Genomic DNA, 19,654 nt, shown 5'->3' on the forward strand with positions numbered 1-19,654 from the left:
AGAGTAGAGAGTAGAACAAACAGCAGTACAACTAAATAAATGTGTAGGTTTTGTTCCTGTCAGATATTTTATGGAAGGTGTGATTGCATCCAAAGAGAGGGAACTGCACTTGACGCTCTGGTGAGTCCTTATTTGATTCCATGCTTCTGTCTACCAGTAAAGATTACAGAGGAAATCTTTTCATCGGGTAAGGTCATTGCTTGCAAAATTTATTTGGCAGCAGTTACACCTTTTAGCTAGCAATTAGACATCCATGGCTAAACTGAAGAGCAAAGGTTGCCTGGCTTAATCCCTACCTTCAAGCTTTGCCACATGGGGTGAATAAATGACGTAAAAACTGCACGGGCTTATGTTTATTTATAATACTACATACCCAGCAACTACAACCTGGAGCACTCCGGAGTGGAAGGATACATTTTTATAATGCCTGTTTCTTCATTAAGATTTCATCATCCACCTACGCTAAAAAGCCACTTCCCCTTCACTTTGTTATATCTGCTTTTACCCTCTCCTGTTCCCACATTATTTTTTTAATCTCCAGTTCCCTACTTTACATGCACTCTCAAATTTTAAACAAGCAAAATTTGTGCATTAGTGTGTCCTTTTCATCTATGATTTATGAATGACAGGTTCTTTGGTGCAGCTTAATGGTATGAGAGAGACATTATTTTAAACATTAAAGTGAAAACCATTTACAACTATGATAAGAGAGGTCTGTTGACATTAAACTTTAAAACATGCACAAGGTAAAGGCAAGTAGCTGCTCCAACAGGTGAGAGTACTGTGCATGTGGTTTGTAAGGGAGTTTGTTCAACACGTGAGCTGTCTCTTCCTTTTCTCTGTTTCACAGCCTGTAGGATTTGGTGCTTCAAACAATTAATCTGGTAACCAGCGGCCACCGGAGTTTAATAACTCAAAAGTACTTAAGGTGCAGTGTAGACCATCCAATTAAAAAAAAAAAAAATCATTCTCATCAAGGAAGAAATTTCCTTCCATTTACAACACCAAGAAATAAAAATGAATAAATTGAAAGAACTAAAGCTTTATTTTGATACTTCCTGCTCATACCTTTACCACTTGCACACTGGACATTCACTTCCTTACCATCCTCCTGCATTAAAGCTGTACTATTCTATTGTAAGGCATTGGCTAATACTTACCTTGCTATATTTGATTCAGTTCTGTTCAGTAGCAACTGCTTTCTGACACGTAATCAACATAATTAGGAGTAGTAAATAAATCCATCTAACATCACATCTGTTTGGATTGAGAACTGTTTCTAAGTATTAGACATGGTGATTGAACAGCAGACAATACTAGTGAAGAACAGAGATATTATAGAATTGCTTTTCAGTCTGATTTTTAGACAACAGGGAGAATGCATCAGATATCCTAAGGCAGAGCTGTTGCAATATGTTACAGCTCAGACAATAGGGAGGACACATACAGAGCTGGACTTTTTGCTAGTGACTTTGGAGTCATGCAACTCCCTCAAAGATTGGATGAGGACAGCAGAATCTTATTGATAAGACAGATCTCCCACAACAAGAACAAGGCTGCATATCTGGAACACTGATGGCAGCTGAAAAGACTTTGATTTTATAACACAAGTGTTTAATTTTTTTAAAGTGATTTTCAAGCTTTTAGTTGCCCTTATTCTCTCATCTACCTTAATCAGCAGTGGTGAAACAGATACTTGTCTTCATACTGCCATTTGAAATTTTAAAGTCACCTGTGAGTAGGGAAGATTGATCACTGATGGCAGAAAAGCCTTACAAATCATACATCTATTTTATGTTACTGACCCATAGAACCTAAGACTCAATCTCCAACCTGTTTTTATAAAAATGCAAATAACTCTTAAGTATCTCTCAAGTATTAAAAAACAATTCAGGTATGAATTTTCAATATGTGTCAAGTGCAATGTTTCACTGGAGGACAGACCACCCAGTTTAAAGAAAAAGTGAAACAAACAGGCAAAAGAACATATTAGAAAAATTATAACCATGGCTTACCTTGTAGATTTTGCAATGGCAAAGTCATGATGCCTCCTGCTGCAGCTGCTGCTACCAGCCCTTGGATGTTGGTAAGATTTGCTGTAGGTAGAGTTAGGACAAGTCCTTGCTGGCCCCCCAGCTGCCCAGCCATGTTGAAAGGAATAAGGATCGGCTGATTCAGGGCTGGAGTGCCTCCTGGCATCACCCCCGCTACTGCTGAGGCTAACTGTTGGGCTGTCAGTAATGGCTGCAACAAAACACAGACAGCAGGTCCATTTTACTGTGCAGAGCTGTGTTACACACACCTCTTCTGGCTTGGGACCCTTTCATGTTCCACCATGGACATGCACTGCTTCCAATATCTGAAAGTATCCATTCTCACCCACACAGACTGTTCTGACAAACTCGACAGGCTGAAGCTGTAAGCCTGACAGTCATGTAGCCTGGTAGCAATCCCAGTTGAATTAAGACTAGAAAACTCATTATACATGCACTGAAGATAATTTATGAACATGAGATGGCCTAACTCAAGCCAGCTTTTAAGTGCCTAAATGCCAACATTTCCCAAATTATCACTGTAGTACCTTGATCAAAATCAGCAAACACTATAGTAACTATTACTAGAAGCTATGTGGACTAAGACTGTCCTGGGAAGTGGAAGAACGCTGAGTATCTTCTCAGAGTATGGCTGACTTGGATAAGATTGTGAAGTGACATGAGAAATCTTTGGAAATGTTATACAGTGCCATACTATTACACCTACATTTTGCTGTAAAGAAAATAAATACCTGGCATAAAAGATAATGAAATGCCTTTACTAAGGTAGAAGCTGTGTGTGACAGGCACAACTGTCAGAGCCAATAAAGCTGCATTAAAAATTGCACAAGCTTTTTAAAATTAAATTATGGCATGTATTTTAAAAACAACTTCCATAAGACATTCAAATAATTCACCTCCTAAGTATGCAAAACTGCTTAGGTTTTATTTCAGAAAAGCATGCAAAATGCTAATCTTTCCAAACAAACAGCTTTTAAAACCTACACATGATATATACATGCTCCCTTTTTGTAATACTAAATGCAGCCCAAAAGAGTCACATTTCCTACATTACAGAGATCAAATATGATCAATTGCAGTTATTTACTTTTCAAACTGCATGTCTCGATTAGCCAAAAGGAAAAATACTGACCTGAGGCCCAACAGGGAATGCAGGATGGGACTGACTGGGTTGGTGCTGGTCTGCTGGGCTCGTGTCGGGCAGCCCTGTGTTTCCTCTGGCCTCTGAAATCCAAAGAGCAGACTGACTTTAATCTCAAGCCTGGGGACTGCCACATTACCTTCTACTCTGATGTCACATAACATCAAGCTGAAAATGATATGTTAAAGTGCCTTATCAATAACTCAAGCACTCAAATCACTTATCAGCTGCATAAATTATGCTTACATTCATTCAGACCAGCCAACTCATTCTAGAAGCTACAAAAATCTGACAGCAGTGAAACTGAAGCTATCATCAACCCAGCTAATGTGGGTTGCATTATACATCAATTTACATACAGTACATGAGCACTCCGGGTGTGTGGGAAAGGCATTTTTTATGCTTAGGTGAGCATCAGCCATTCTAATTTCTGAAAGCAAAAATTATCTGAAAAACAATCAAGTCACATCTACTTTGTATCTTAATAAAGTATTTTCTTTTGTTGGTTACTGAGGCAGCAAAGGCTGTAGTGTGTGCAATAAAAAGGCACTATGAAAACTGAAAACAGCTATGCTTCCAAATGACAGCTTGTTTTCTGAATTGCATGTGGGGGCAAGAAAAATTCTATGAAACCAAGGATTTCCAGCATTTTCTGAGCTGATCAATGTCCAACAATCGAACTATATGCTGGGCACTAATGACTTGCTAAGCACAGAACACAGTCCAGCCCTGCTGAATGTTGCTGAAGTCTGCAACACAGATTTGAAAAGGAAAAAAGAGAAAGAAAAACGTCCTGTGAGTTGTAAGAAAGTACCAAGATGTTTTTTAAGTTATGTCCATTCCATTGTTTCCTCTGGGGGAAGGACTTGCATTGATTCACAAAGTTTCTCAGTACTGATGGCACGATCAGGCCCACATTTATCTTTGAAGTGCAAAGAATGACAGCGTGTATCACAAGTAGCTGCAAGAGTCCTGTACTCTCTGAAAAAGAAAACCCTGGCACTGGTGTCAGGTTTCCTGGCTGGTATGATAGCTCCTGCTCTGTTAGCTTTTTCTGGTGGGTGGTTGAAATTTTGTTCTATGCAAATCTTAATGAGATGCTCTTTTCCTATGTTTGTCCTATGAATAGCAAGCGTAAGATAATTCATAACCTGTTTATTGGCACACTCCAGCACCATAAGGAAAAGGATATGATTGTGTTACACTTATAAATTTTAAAGAGGGTATTATCAGCTCATTTAAAACAAATTCTTCTATATATTCTCCAAGGGGACAGACTTATAAATAATGGAAATGTGGAAAAAAAACCCACCTTCAGCACATTAAGGTACAAATAAAATTGACTGCTACATATTATTCAATTGACTTCTATCTCTACAGCAAGGTGTCAATCATAACAGCATTTTAGAATAGGATTAAACAATAAATGTGCAGAGTTATTATGTAGAAATTTGAAAATATGATTAATATGTAATATTTTTGTATGACCGCAGAAAGCCAGAAACGGACACTGCTTTGGGAATACTTACAAATGGTCTGTTGAAACATTTGATTTGCAACTAATAAAAACATACAGACTTGCTGACATTTTATAAAGGGAGTTCTATAAGAATATGTTTGGCATTTTAATGACCACTGTCACTTAATAATGTGAATAAGCTGACCTTCTGTGATTGGCAAGGACTACAACAATTGCCTAATAACATGCAAACAGTGACCCAGTCACTAAATTTTTTATGTACAATTTACTCATCTGAGTTACTTGATAAGAAAGAAGTGGAACTAGATACCTGAGATTCAGTGAAAACTGGGGGGGGGGGGGGGGTTGGTGGTTGTTTGTTTGCTTGTTTGCTTGGGTTTGGGGTATTTTGTTTGTTAGTTGTTTGTTGGGTTTTGGTTGTGTTTTTTTTTCAAATACCTTTTGTAATTTCCACATATTGTTATTGGCTTTTTTTAATCTTCTCATCACAGCTGTATGTATAAAGTAATATTAGATCAAAGGCTCAATACCAATGAATATATCACTCCCCATTAAGATCAGATCTTATAAATCAATTTTCTTTATGCAATTTTAAGGGCTGAGAATTTTGTCTTTGTGTGTGATTTAATTAATATTAAAACAAGCTCTATATAATCTGTCACATCATTAAATTGTCCTATGAAAGCTTTGGGAGAAGAACAAAACTGAATTAAAATATTCACTAGAATTAGATTTTATTGCAGTTACCACTGCCTGAGCTCTCAGAAAATAAATAAGAAGTTCTGAAAAGATATGCCTGTGCTACAGAAGGTTTTTCCCATAGTGCAGCTATCCTAAGAACCACAATTTTTTGTTATCTGTACCCTAAGGATTTTGCAATTTTTTATTTCCTCAGCTGTATGCAGTACAAGTGGGTTATACAGGACTGTAAAGTCGAAATTGATAACTCTCCTTGTTTGCATTGTACTAATTGGAATCGCTTAAGATTACATTCCTTTCATATGGTCACTCACTGAAGATGATGTATCATTTTATTTCAGTGCTTGAATGCTTTGCCTGCTGCTTGTAGATCATTTGCCATATGATGCAGACAAAATAGCACATGCTTTCATGCACATGAATGTGGTCTTACATGGCACCCTACTGGAAATTAGGCATGCTGGATTCTCAGACTGAAATTACCGAATCTCAGAATTTCCTAGATTGGAATAGATCTTTAAGATCATTGAGTCCAGTCATCAGCCTAACACTGAGAAGTTCTTGACTAAATCATATCCCTAGGCACCAGATCTACAAGACTCTCAAATACCTCAAGGGGTGGGGACTCCACCACTGCCTTGGACAAGCTGTTCTAAGGCCTGTAAACCATTCCAGGGAAGAAATTATTCCTAATATCCAACCTAAACTTCTCTTGGTGCAATTCGAGACCTTTACCACTTGTCCTATCACTTCTTGTGCTGAGCCTCCTTTCAGGTAGTTGTAGAGAGCAAGAGCGACTCCCTTCAGCCTCCTTTTCTCTAGACTAAACAACGCCAGTTCTCTCAGCTGCCTCTCATAAAACATGTGCTCTAGGCCTTTCACCAGATTAATTTCCCTTCTCCAGATATGCTCTTGTACCTCAATGTCCTTCTTGTAGTGAAGGTCCCGAAACTGAATCCGGTATTTGAGGCACACCTTCACCAGAGCCAAGTACAGGGGCACAATCACTTCCCTGCTCCTGCTGGCCACACTTGCTGATACAGACCAGGATGTCATTGGCTGCCTTTGTCACCCAGGAACTCTGCTGGCTGGTGTCAGTCAACAACCCTAAGACCCTCCTGCTGAGCAGCTTTCCAGCCACTTCTTCCCAGGCTTCTAGAGTTGCCAGGGAATGTTGTAGCCAGAGTGCAGAACCCAGCTTTTAGCATTATTGAGCCTCATACAATTGGTCTTGGCCTACTGATCTGGGCTGTCCAGATCCCTCTGCAGAGCCTCTCTACCTTCAAGCAGATCAACACTCCCACCCAGTTTAGTTGCAAACTTCCTGAGGGTGCATTCAATCCCCTGATCCAGATTATTGACAAAGGTATTAGAAAGAACTGGTCCCAGCCCTGGGGAACACCACTGGCCGTCAGCTGCATTTAACTGCATTCACCACCACTCTTTGGGCCCAGTTGTTCAGCCATTTTTTTATCCATCAAAGTGTCCACCCATCCAGTTTATGCAGGAGGACGCTGTGGGAAACAGTGCAAAATGCATATTAAAATCCAAATAGACAACACTGGCAGCCTCACACCTCCTCTCATATTCCTTCTAATCCACCTGCTACAACAGCCACCCAAGGGTCAAGATTTTCTCAAAAGGCACAGGCAAACCTGCATGCTGGGCTGGCAGTAAATATGCACAGGGAGAATTTCAGGGTTAAGTTCTGTTGCATTACAGATGGTGACAGCATGTCTTCCTTGCTGTACACAATCTTACATGAGACACATAGGTTAAAGATCCCAGGAAGGTGAAGCAGAGAGAGAAAACATTGGTAGAAGGCTGATTTTTCCTTTTCTCACTTACAGTGTTGACTTGGTGGATTCCTCTGATTTCAGATTATCTAAGAAGTAAGGAGAGCTCTGTACACAGCTGCTATTTCTGATTCACAGACTCATTACTATTAATTTGCAAAAATAATTTCCTTAAGACCGTTGCTCTAATCTGGCAACATACAATCCTCTGTTATTGTTTTTTCCCCTCTGACTAGCTGCCTTTATTTGGGAATTCATTAGTTCCAGATGCTGGAATGACCTTTGCAAGTAAATCATATCTCTGTCCAAATTCCAGTCCTCACTAAATAAAATGGCCTGTCAAATCTCAGCCTAGATTTTCCACTTGTTCTGATCCAGGCTATTACCTCTTGTTAGGCTGTCTTCCAACGTTGCTCAACTTTCTATCAGTGAGGGGTATGATGGCAAGGAACCAGGATTCATTGCAGGCACTATGGAGCTTGGGAAGCCACCAGTAGCTGTTCTTAACTACACTTTGACTCAACTAGACTGTAATCTCATTCCATCTTTGTTTGCCAGGGCACAAGGGGCAGGGGCAATGCAGTAACAGGGATCCTACTCTGGAAAGAGAAGTCTATCTCCTGAATACCATTTGCCTAGGCAGGGAGTGAAGACTTCTCCTGTAACAGTGTAAGACAAGGAGTTTGCTTAGTAGTACCATATGAAGAGGCAGGAGTGCTACTGCCAGGGTAAAGCCATGTCTGCAGACAAGGGTTTAATATTTAATAAACAGTATTCATCATATGTGATTCATCATAAATTAATTACAAATTATATAATACATACACTCACCTCTCATCCTACCAAGGGGCTAGAAGGGCATGACACAATAAAAAATTGAACTTCACCATAAACATTGTAAAATAACCCTCTTAAAATAAAAACACTATTTTTAAAAGTCATAGAAGTTAAGTAAAACAAAGGCAATCTTCTTCTCCTTCACTTATTAAAAAGAAATAAAAGATAAATCCCCCAAAATCAAGAGAAAAATCTCAGTGAAAAATACATGGCTTTAAAAAAAAAATCACAAAATCACAAGAGAAAATCAGAAAGAGGAAAAAACATTCCACATCCCAAGGCCTTCTCATACAAAATTACAACTGTAAATGCACTAGTTATAAACAAGATTTCCACAGTTTACTTCCTTTTTGTTTCTTACACATCTTCAGCAACACAACAGATCATTCAGTTGCAAAAGTCTCTATCTCCCAGTGCCTCAAGAAAGAGGAAATGCTTTAATCACCACTTTACAAATGAGCAAATAATAAACAGAGGGACTTGGATATGGATTCCCAAATCAGCACCGCTTATGTACCCAGATCTCCAGCTGTAGTGACACTGCTCAGGAAAGCAGGAGTCAAAACACACAACTGTTCCATGCAAACATGAAGAGGAAGTTCATTACTCTGAGGATGGTGGGGCACTAGAGCAGGCTGCCCAGAGCAGTGGTAGAGTCTCTATTACGGGAGTTGTTCAAAACCTGCCTGGACACCACCCTGTGCAACCTGTTCTAGGTGAACCTGCTCTGGCATGGGTGTTGGACTAGATGATCTCTAGTCATCTCTTCCAACCCCTATCATTCTGTAATACTGTAACTGCTCTACGACTCCTTGGCTGCTCCAGAGCTACCAGTAACTTTGGCAAGGTGAACCTGCCTGTGTTCCTCAGCATCCTACACTAAGAAGCACTGCCCATCCCAGCAGACCTTTGCCACACATTATGCATGATTCTTGAAGGTAACCTGCATCTGACTGGGAAATGTAACTATTCTGAAGAATATAATAGGATATATGATGAATGTATTAAACATGCACCTCCAGCTCTGTCCTGGAATTCCTAGTTCATCTGGCAATGCATGCTTACACCTGCTCAAAGACTCAATGCACTCTGGCATCTCTCAAACTCTAACACCAAAGCTCACTCAAAGCCAGTGAACAAATCACAGCATAGGACTGTCCTCATCAGATGATCTGAACATAACTTTCTTGCAGTCCTCAAGAATGAATTCTGTCTCTCACATTTGTATCAGAAGTAGGGAAATGATGGGCCACCTCTCTTTAGTACTCAATGCTTTGAAAAACAAGCAGAATCAAATTTAATAATACTGGGTTCTGAGTAATCAAAAGAGTACACAAATCCTTCTGAGATACCCATTTAAGCAAATATTGTAAATGAATCAACATTAATAAAAGAACATAGCATTTCAAGCAACAGTTCATATTAAAATCCTTAGATACAGTTCCACAATGTGACATTAAATTACTTGTTTTTATCTCTCAGTAACTGTGAGAATAAGAAATCAAGACCACACTTTTTTCTTACTCATTGAGCCAATACAGATTAAAGATACAGTTTGAAGAATTAAAGTGAAAAGACTGCCTGTGAGAAAAAAATCTCACATTTTAAAAACTAATAAACTCACAGTCTGAGCATGTAATATAGCTGCATTTAGATCATAAGCCATATGATCAGGAGGGGAAAAAAAGAACTTTTAAAAAGAAAATAAATAGACTAACTGATAATATTGAAATGATCAGATATGGTGTGTGAAAGTCCATCATCGCTGATTAAAGTAACTCAGCTGTGCTGGGTTGAAGTTTGCCCCCAACATTAACTTTGCCAGACCAACTCAGTTAGAAGCAAATGAAGCTGTATTTACAAGCAAAAACTACACTCTGCAACAGAATGCAATGAGTATGTACAAAATATGCAGTATTTACAGTATTATACAGATATTTACAATTAGCAAACCACACAAAAATCCCTCTGGTCAAGAGACCAGGGAAGCCGTTCCACTGCCCGCCCTGTCCCAAGAGAGAGGAGCGGAGAGACAAGCAGTGGGTTAGGCTTAGCCAAAGTCAGCCAAAGAGCGTTATCTCTCCTGAGCGAAGCAAAACAGCTGAGACCAAAAGAGAAGAGAAAAGGGAAGAATTGTTATGGTACAGCTCCTCTTATTCCAGATATTTGCCCAATGAATTTATTTAGAATAATCTTTTGTTTTCCTTTTTACACCCAATAGTGATTTATTTATATTTTTCTACTCTTCTGCTCAAAATCTGTAACTGAATTTTAAAGGCATAGTCTTCATTAAACGAACTCCTAATTGTCAGCAATTATACCAGGAGCAATCTTGCTGAACAAAATTTAATAGCTGAAAGAAAAAGATGCAGCTGATAATGAAAAAAACCCACAACATTGCCTCCAAATAACCCTCATTCTGCAACAAAACACCATATTATGGCTCTTAATTTCACTGTTTTCATTTTCCTGCTGTCTCAAAGGTTGGACATGTAGGTAGAAAGACTTTCCAAATCACCTCACCCTTAGTAATCAGATTGCTACACAGAATTTCCCAAACACAAACTTTTACAATACTTGCAGGAGAGAAAATTAAGATTCTATGCTGAATCTATTTTACATCAGTATTACCCTACAGTTATCGGAGGAGATATTCTTATTAGCTCAGCAAAGAAAATTAAGCTCAGAAGTTAAATGAGAATAATGAATAACCCACTGAAAGGTAGGAATTTAAGCTTAGACTTCTCATATTTAATTCAAGTAGTCAGCTGTCTTCTTCCAGTTTATGACCAAGATGTGACCTACAATTCACTCATCTGGACTGGATAAAACATCTGCAAGCATTTGGTTATTGCACAGATTGTTAAACAATTCATCTTTTCCCACTGACCTCTACTTCAGTTTCTAAGCTTTTATTTTTAGGCAGCAATTTAAGCCTCACAAAGAAAACCAAGCAGGTAGAGATCTGGCTGTGTGCAGAATTACCACCAGCACCTGTTAACTCTGAAACTTAACAATGTTGCAATGCTGATACTGTTATTTTACCGTTCAACCATTTTAGTACAACACACAAGTGCTGTGCTTATCTTCCACAATGCCAGGCTCTTTCAAACTGCATAATTCTCACTCTTAATTTTTCCCTCTCCGATGTACAAAACTCTTCTACCTTTGAAAATGTTTGTGGTATGATAAGGAAATGCCATATTGATCTACCATATTGACATATATGTCAATGTAATATCCTGTAAGGAAAAGCTAAAAATCCCACATATAAAATGGATTGAATTAGACAGCAGAATGAATAGACCAGATCTGCCTTACTGACTGTATCATTCTGTACTTAAGTAAAATCCCACAGTTTTATACTTATCTGAAACTGCCACGCAGTTGCTAGTGCAAAGCTACCAAAATCACTGCAGAGCTCAAAATCATTCTGCCAGCAGAGCACAAAACCTCACCTTTGCCTGGTCCCTGGGGATATTTTCTCCTAAAGGATCTTCTCCCTCAACACACACAAGGTAGCCAAAATCACTGTGCTTATTACTCATATGCACACAGCTTGCTTTGTATTTATGCACCTGCATCTTTCTGGATCAGGGCTGATAACATTAAAAGTCCATGACTGTTTTATAATGAGAATCAGGCTATTAAAGTGATTCATGTTACAGAGAACTTCTCCTGGGCAACCACTAGTTACATTTATTGCCAAAAAAAAAAAAAAAAACCCAAATCCAAACCACCAAAAAACCAACCCAAAGCATTCCAAGGCACAAAAAACACAGATAATACAAAAACCCAGCTCTTCCAACTACCTTAAATTTCCTTCTTTCCAATGTTTATTTGGCTCCTCTGTCATTGTCTTATCTGTTCTTTCTCTTTTTCCCATGTGAAATTTTCTTTTTACTATTGGTGCCTATATGAATATTCTTCCACTTCAGGTGCTTCATGAGAGAAAAGAAATACTGCAGAAAAGGTGAAGTGATATAATTGCAAAAGTATGTTCTTTATTCAAAATAGACTCATTCTACTTTTCTTCACCCCCTAAGTGCAGTGCATAAAAATCCCTTGTTATTGGTACATACATTTTTTATGAATTGAACCCCTCATATTGAGAGTTCTAGTTTCTTTTATACTGTATGCATTAGCACAAATATAATCACATTAAGGTCACAAAGACCCTATCAGTTTTCCCTGAATTTATACATTTCATACTCACTGTTTGCTGTTAGAGCTGGTGGATGCAATGATGCTAAAGGTTACTTACCAGAAGATGGACAGGTGAATGCATTATTATTTCATGTTGGGCAGCTGATCCCTAGCTAAGAAGGGCAAGAGGCTTCTCTAAATTAAACTTTGCTTTCTTTCCATTCCTGGAACCTTACTAAATGCCAAAAAGTGAGCATGTTAAAGGACATCTATTTTGGAACATCTGCTACAGTTTGCCATCTTTATAGCTAACTAAGATTTCCTTATGATTTTTATGACATTTATCTATACATGCCTTTCAATTACAACTAGGGCAGAGGGCAAGCTTTCCACTAAAAGCCCAGCTTCCTGAGACTCTTCCGATCTGCCTCTTCAGCCCTTCCCCCAAAAAATGCAGACTATGATGATATCATGGCTGATTTCCTGGAGAATCTCACAAAATTTACATATTATGGGTTTGGCTGCTGGTACTAGAGGCTACTGAAAGCCAGGCAATATACATGGATGGCCTCTGGTGCACAGTAACTCAAACTTCTGGCTGGAAGAAAAGGGTAGCATGTCTATATCTTTCACTTTTTATAAGTTACATTGATTGATTCCTAAAGGATAGGGCACAGGTAGGTGGCTGATGACAGAAATTTAACCCACAGCTTTGACACCATCCAGGGACTGGAAAGAGAAACATGTAAGGTGGGGAGGGGATGAACCTAGTGTCCTTCCAGTCCTGTGAGAGCCTGATTAGAAATTCAAATCACCAGCTTTAGTGAGTGAGGAATATTCAGTTAAGGAAAGAAACATTCTATTAAACCCAGTCAAAGCATCTTGCACTTAGATCTTCGTCAAAGCCAACATTCAGCAAAATGCACCCCATGGTATATGTAAACTCCTAGTGGAGTGTCCTGATGAGCAAGCACGGTCAAGCAACAGTGGTTTATCACCCTTGCCACTAAGTTCACTGTCTGGTTTCATCCCTGCGGTGTCTTTAACAATTTCACACTCTCTGCTGTGGTCTTTACACAGCCCTGTGGGGCAGCTCCATCAAGTGTCTCATTACAGGTTGTTCAGCTGTTCAGACTTTATTGAGACTCTTGAAAGAGCCATCCCACAGAGCTGTGTACTGTAGGAGTCCAGTTGAGATCCAGGATGAAACCTTAACAGTGGCAGCAACTCTGTATGCAGGGGAGCACACTCCTAGATCAGACTAAATCACAAAACCAGTGAGTCTACATTATAAACCTATTTAGCTGCACATGTACCTTCAGAAATTCCTAGCTACAAAAATTCAACGTCCCTCCCCCTTCCAAAGGAGCCTGTGCTATTTGATACCTGCAGCAAGTTCTCATGATATGGCTCAGCAGGGTGAGCCATTATTTCAAATGAAAGTGTTGGCTGGGAGCTGCAGAAACTCATGGTATGCATGCCTCCAGATCTTGTAAATCCTGAACTGAATTAACTTCTGTCTCTTTATTATTGTCTGAAATCAATTGTAGTGACTATTTACAAGGTGCTTTTGCTAGGAGTTCCCAAACACATCATCTGTTTTTAAAAGAGCATTCAGCCTGTTGGCCTGGTCTTGCAAGCAATGTCAAGCCTGAGCATCACTAAACCGAGTCTAAAACACACAGCAAGGAGTTCTATTCCTCTCTGCCTCCCCCAACACACTTCCATTCCCTCCCTTCTCTGTAGCCCAAAAGCTAAAAATATAAAAAAGATCTAAAGAATGAGTAGTCAGCATTATCATCCTCTGCCTCTGGAATTTGAGCAGCTATTTACCAGACAATGATTGTGAAACCACTCTGCAGCAACCGCTCACATAGTCTTTCCAACACTAGATTACCCTAAAACAGCTCTGCAGGAAAATAACCAAGTGGTTTATAAACATTTGGATAGTGTTCCTGCAGTATGCAAGTCAAACTCCCACCAGATTTCACATGTGTTGGATTAGTTCTCCAGGAAAGGTTTGAGCATACCTCACAGGTTTAAAAAAACCATACAAGTAGCAGGCATATATCCTGTTACAGACATACTGCATGAAAGATCTCCTGGTTAGTAATGCCTTGTCATGGCAAGACCTCTTTGTAACAACATGCTGTGCAGGAAAGGAAAAAAGCAAAACAAAGCCACGCAACTTAACTTTGCCAAAATACCAAGTGCCAGCAACTTGCTTGAAAGAGTGAGAGGGCAATGTGATGCATCTTAACAGGATTAAATTTTATGGAGCACACAAACTATTTCTAATCCAGGATAATGTTTGTGTTCGTATATATATGTATGCCTCTCTATATATAGATACATATTTTAAAACAAATTAGTTCCCTACATCCCTTTCATTTTTATATTATCGTTCTGTTTATTTTTTCAGCATTACAGTAATTGAAAAAATATCTACTGGTAAAAGATGCTATTAATTTAAGTGCATTCATAGTGTGTTATGTCACTAATAGACTTAGGTAACATTATTCTTTTATCCTTTTTACAAAGCATTATTTTATTGTCCTCTCATTTCTAGGATTTTACTTCCACTTAAAGTCAAGTAGAGTGAGGGCTTTGCAGAATTCTATTATATTATTGTCCTGTCATTATTCTAACTCCATTACACAACAACACAAACGCAGCATCAGCTTCCATTTGTCATATTATTTATTTTGAGGATTATGTCAGAGCTCAGACTATGTGTACGTGCCTACTAAACATAATTTGGAGTTGGGCAAAAAGTAATCATTGATTTATTCTAAAAAAGCTTTTAAAGAAAAGGTCTTTTAACTGTTCTGTATTTCTGGGAAGCCCTGTCATCTAATTTTAACTCATGCAACCCTTTAGAAGAATCTAGCTAAATTTACAAAAGATAAGACAATGTCTAGAGGTACATATAGACAAATGGATCTGGACTTCTTTGGTGTGGAAGTCACACCTGTGCTCATGTGGTGCCCTGTGCACACACATACTGTGTGCCACTCTGACAGATGTGCTGCTGCTAGGTAGAAGCTGTCTTGTGTCTGGACACAGTGGAGCACAGAAGACCTGGACCAAAGAGGACCTTAGGCCCCCTTTTCCTATAAATTATATCCTTCAGTACACCAGATGCTCTTTATGGAAGTGGATTGCCATCACTTTCTTATTATCTTCCGTTAGTGCTTTCAGCTTTGAGGATATGCAAAAGACGTGAGGAGTTGGTTTAAAATAGCTGATACTTCCATCATTCCTTATGGCTGTCATAAAGCAAAGGCAAGATTTAGGCTCAACACCAAATCATCACAAACTTGCTGTGAGACCCTTCACCAGCTCTTTTTACATCATACCAGAGAGCAATACTGGGCCCTCAGAGAGGCCCCAGACCAAATCAGCACATCAGTTAGAGTGACTCCATCAGCAATTATGGCCACCATGCTGCTTCTTCCAGTCACAGACTTACCAACTGATGCTCTTTAATCTTTAGGGCAAATGAATATATTTGATGTGGTGTAATGTCTGCACAATTGGGCTCTAGAGTGGCCCTTCCTCCATATTGAATGAATCTGCACTCATATCTCTGGGATAACTTCTTCTTGTCTTTGGGACAAATTCACTACATATCTTCCTTGCATTCTCACACCAGCACAAGGAGCTCTCCTTAACTCTATCCACACACTGGATACTGAAGGACTGCTAACAAGAATAATATTCACTGACTACCAACTATACAGCCCCAAGCGAGGTTCTGGTCATGATCAGATCACCACTCAGATTGCTCCTCTTGTTACTCTGTAGGGTCTGCTGTTTAAATAGATGGCAATAGACAAAGCAGATTTCACTCAGCAAAAGATGTCTGGTTTCAAATGTCAGTCTGGATTGAAAACATGCTAAAAATCCCTCCCAAATGCTTATATCTTTACTACTTCCTCAGTTAAAATGATATTTAAAGAGCTTGCAGGGAGAATCCAGCCCTTTAACATAATATGCACATTTGATATTCATAAGACACTTGTGTACAGACAGCAGAATGCAATAGGTTTTATTTCAGTCATTGTGAAGCACACCACTTGTTTGTGTTAGAGCACTTGGCAGACGAACTGTTATAATAGCATTGGTTTTACTTAATTGTATTCTAATGACTTTCCTCCAAAGAGCATTTGTGGACACCACAACTCCCTAAATGGTAACAATGGATAAACATCAGCTTGAGAAATGCAGGTCTGTATTATTTATGAAGCTGCAGTTCTCCTGTAAATAACCCAGTTGTTAAAATGATATGTATCTATGTAATTGAGTCTTCTGTATACAAATAAATAAGGCTTTATTGCAATGTCAGAAGTTAACAGACCAGTCAATAAAATCAATAACTCACTTTTTCTTGCTTATATATCTAACTTTTCTCCACCTTTCCTATGTCCTCTGTTTGTTCTGGTTACATATTAACATTCCAAAGGATATATAACTCTTAAGATATTGTTTAGTAAATGGTGGTCTAAGTCTGAAGAAACACCACCTCAGCAATTTAGTACTCTGCCTGTTTATTGTGTGCTTTAACATATACTTGTCTGTTACAAATCACAGAGAAAGAAACCCTCTTTATCTATGTACATCAGAGTGCTAGAGATTTTTTAATGTGAATGGCTACATGAAGGTCTAAGTAAATTAGGTTCATATTGATACATTTAGCTAAAAGTGCTCCAGGCCAGGACTACATTATCATATAACCACTGTCAAAACAGTGCTGCCAGATTGGAACACTGTGCTGCTGATGCTTCAATGGTTAAGGTTGTGTCAGCATTTCCATTATGTTTCTCATTTTTCAAATATTTATAACTTGCCTGTAAAATTTGCTTTGGCCTAAAACTTGGTGAACCAAAAGCCAGAAAACTTGGTGAACCAGAAGCCAGATTCTACAAATCATGACTCCAGAAAGTCAACCATTTAATTTCAGTGGGGATGTTTCCATTATGATGGGCTCTGTTAGAATCAGGACCAAGGTTTATGAGCCTTGGTTCATTTTTTTTAATGAAAAGAGGATTGGGTCCTTTTAGGAATGCTTTTTTAAAGAAAACAAACTAACAAAAACTAAAAGCAAACCAAACAAACCCAGCCAACCACTTTGGAAGCACTGGAAAATAAGTCTTGCTTTCATAATGTGATTAGGTCCCTAACTTGATAATCTCTTATTTTCAGTGCTTTGAAGAAGAAAAATTAACAGCAAAGCTGCTGCAATGTAAAAACTAGCCATGGGGCATACGCACTAAATATTTTTCCACTAATTACATTTTCTTGTGGGTTTTCATCTGGGATTTAGCACACCTCCTCAACAGCATAAAATTGGGAGGGCTCCAAATGAGCCATTCTCATCTATCAAGAATACAAACATGCTGCAAAAAAACTATCTTATTAGGTATGCTCCATACAGGCTCTTCATTCAAAAATATTTTAACAGATGTCATGCTGGATAAATATAATGACTCATCCGAGGCTTACAAACACTTTACTCACATTAGAAACAAATTTGGGCAGCATTTTTCAAATTGAGTTAAGTCCTTAATACATACCCACAGGCTTACTTAGACTTATAGATACAATATCTTTCTCTTTGGCCTCCAGTAGCTAGCTGAACACATGATCTGTTATTGATGAAAATTTCCCTACTCTCTTGATTCACTGCTGGAATACGTCCTAACATTGTGTTTGACTTTTGGATACAATGACCCTCAAGCACTGGTCAAGAGGCAAATGCCAGTCCCTTCTGCATGGCTCCAGCAGCCTACAGGTTACCTGAAGAGAAGCACAGGAGGTACATGTTGTACAATAGCATCTCTTGAATCCTTTCTCTTTGAAAATTGACCACAGATGGGGTTACCCAAGCCAACAGGGGGTGACACATTCCTACACTTTAATCTAAGCTAAGAAATCCCTGGCAACAGGAACTGCTTTCAAAATAGATAGACGGTATAAATCCAGTTTATGAGCAACAGAAGACTATGCAGTTTGGGATTAATTTCAGAGTTTCATTTGAAGGAGACTTCTATTCTCACTGTCCCTGGCACACAAGAGTATGTTGCAGTTAAGCTATATTTGGCTTCATAGTACAAAGGTCTCATCAAACACCTTCACTCTTGTGAGCAGACTCACTGAGTAACGTGAGGTGCTATTGTAAATAGCATGAAAATTCCTTGCATAGAAGCTACTTTCTTCCCTCTAACTTTCATAGAGTAACATCAAGACAAACTGTGGCAGTAATCTACAGGCTTGCTATTTTATAACAAAGTAGAAGGTTTCTTTACAGTATTTGACAATTTGCAGTTTGAGATCTTAAACACTGGGTTACACAACAGTTATACACACCATCCTGCAGGATGGTGTGGTGGTTGTGCTGTGTCATGTGCCAGTGGTCACCACAGTGGCTTGCAAGCAGGGACGTTGTTGCCTTCTCAGGGGAGCCTGCGCTGCAGCTGAGGTGTCTATGTACACTCCTCACCTGCAGCTGGAACTCCTTAGCAGCAGTCTTGGCAGCCCAGCTACTCTGAAATACCAGTGGGCTAAATAAGAGAGGGCTGTGCTGCTGCTTTACAGCCCACAAAGTGCCAGGCAAGTGGCCAAGCAGCACAAATACCAGATTTTCTAGGCCATGAGCTGAGGGGCTGGAGAGTAGCAGCATGATGGAAGGGAGTCCATTTAGCAGCATGTTGGCTGATACTCACTGGTTTTAGTAATGGTTGATCTTTCTATGACAGCTTTTCTAGGGATAGCTTCCCCAAAATATTAGACCAGCATTGTGGTGAAAGACCCAGAGCTAAGACTTGGTCAGTTGCTTGAACATCCTATACAGTGCATGGCTCAGGAGAAGGCTGAGCCCTTCAGAGAGTGAAAGCATGGCAACATTTGCTGCTGTCTGCCTGCAGCATCAGGGAGCATGCTGAGTGTGCCTCTGTGATTGAGCCCCAGGCACTGAAATAATTTAATATCAGACCTTCAGGCTGGCCCATTAAGAGGGACACAGCTCAAGGGACAGAAGAAAAAGTGCTTTAGCCACTGAGAAGAATAATGACAATATTTGTGTTTTCTATCCAGGTGAAACAGGAGCTCTCTTCACTTTTGATTTCTGACTGAAATTCTAAAGAGGGGTGCAAGAATCTGCACCATTTATTTATTTATAATAAAGTCATCACAAAGCTGTATATACATTTAGAAAACAAGTAGAGGGTGCAAATCTAATTCTGAGCTCTTTTTCTCTCAACTCTGATGATCCATGACAAATGTCACAGAAAAATCACATCATCTCTTCTGATTCAGAAAGACCTTGATAGACAATGGTTTCTTAATCACCTAATCACAAAGATATCCTCCAACTTCAGAAAAAATCCTGCAGGTATTGGGAGACAAAAGCACTTCTACAGTAATCCTTGCATTTTTCTGCAGGGCTTTTCACTGGAGCTGCACTCTCATAATACACATACACTTAAAGTCCAGTATGTGA

At 39.1% G+C, this 19,654-nt stretch overlaps 1 protein-coding gene across 2 annotated transcripts in view; it reads right to left on the reverse strand.

Moving 5' to 3' along the window:
* Positions 1-19,654, reverse strand: part of POU6F2 (POU class 6 homeobox 2) — a 290,005-nt gene that overhangs the window by 184,620 nt on the left and 85,731 nt on the right. For both annotated transcript variants that reach the window (XM_068156860.1, XM_068156859.1), the window contains exons 3-4: positions 3,187-3,278; positions 2,016-2,244 (exon numbers count right to left, since the gene is read on the reverse strand). In XM_068156860.1, the coding sequence (XP_068012961.1) occupies positions 2,016-2,244; positions 3,187-3,278 (321 nt within the window). The remainder of the gene's footprint in view (positions 1-2,015; positions 2,245-3,186; positions 3,279-19,654) is intronic.

Source organism: Melanerpes formicivorus, unplaced genomic scaffold, assembly GCF_026170545.1.
Source record: "Melanerpes formicivorus ecotype bairdi unplaced genomic scaffold, bMelFor1.0.p_v2 SCAF_35, whole genome shotgun sequence".
In the NCBI taxonomy this organism is placed as follows: Eukaryota; Metazoa; Chordata; class Aves; order Piciformes; family Picidae; genus Melanerpes; species Melanerpes formicivorus.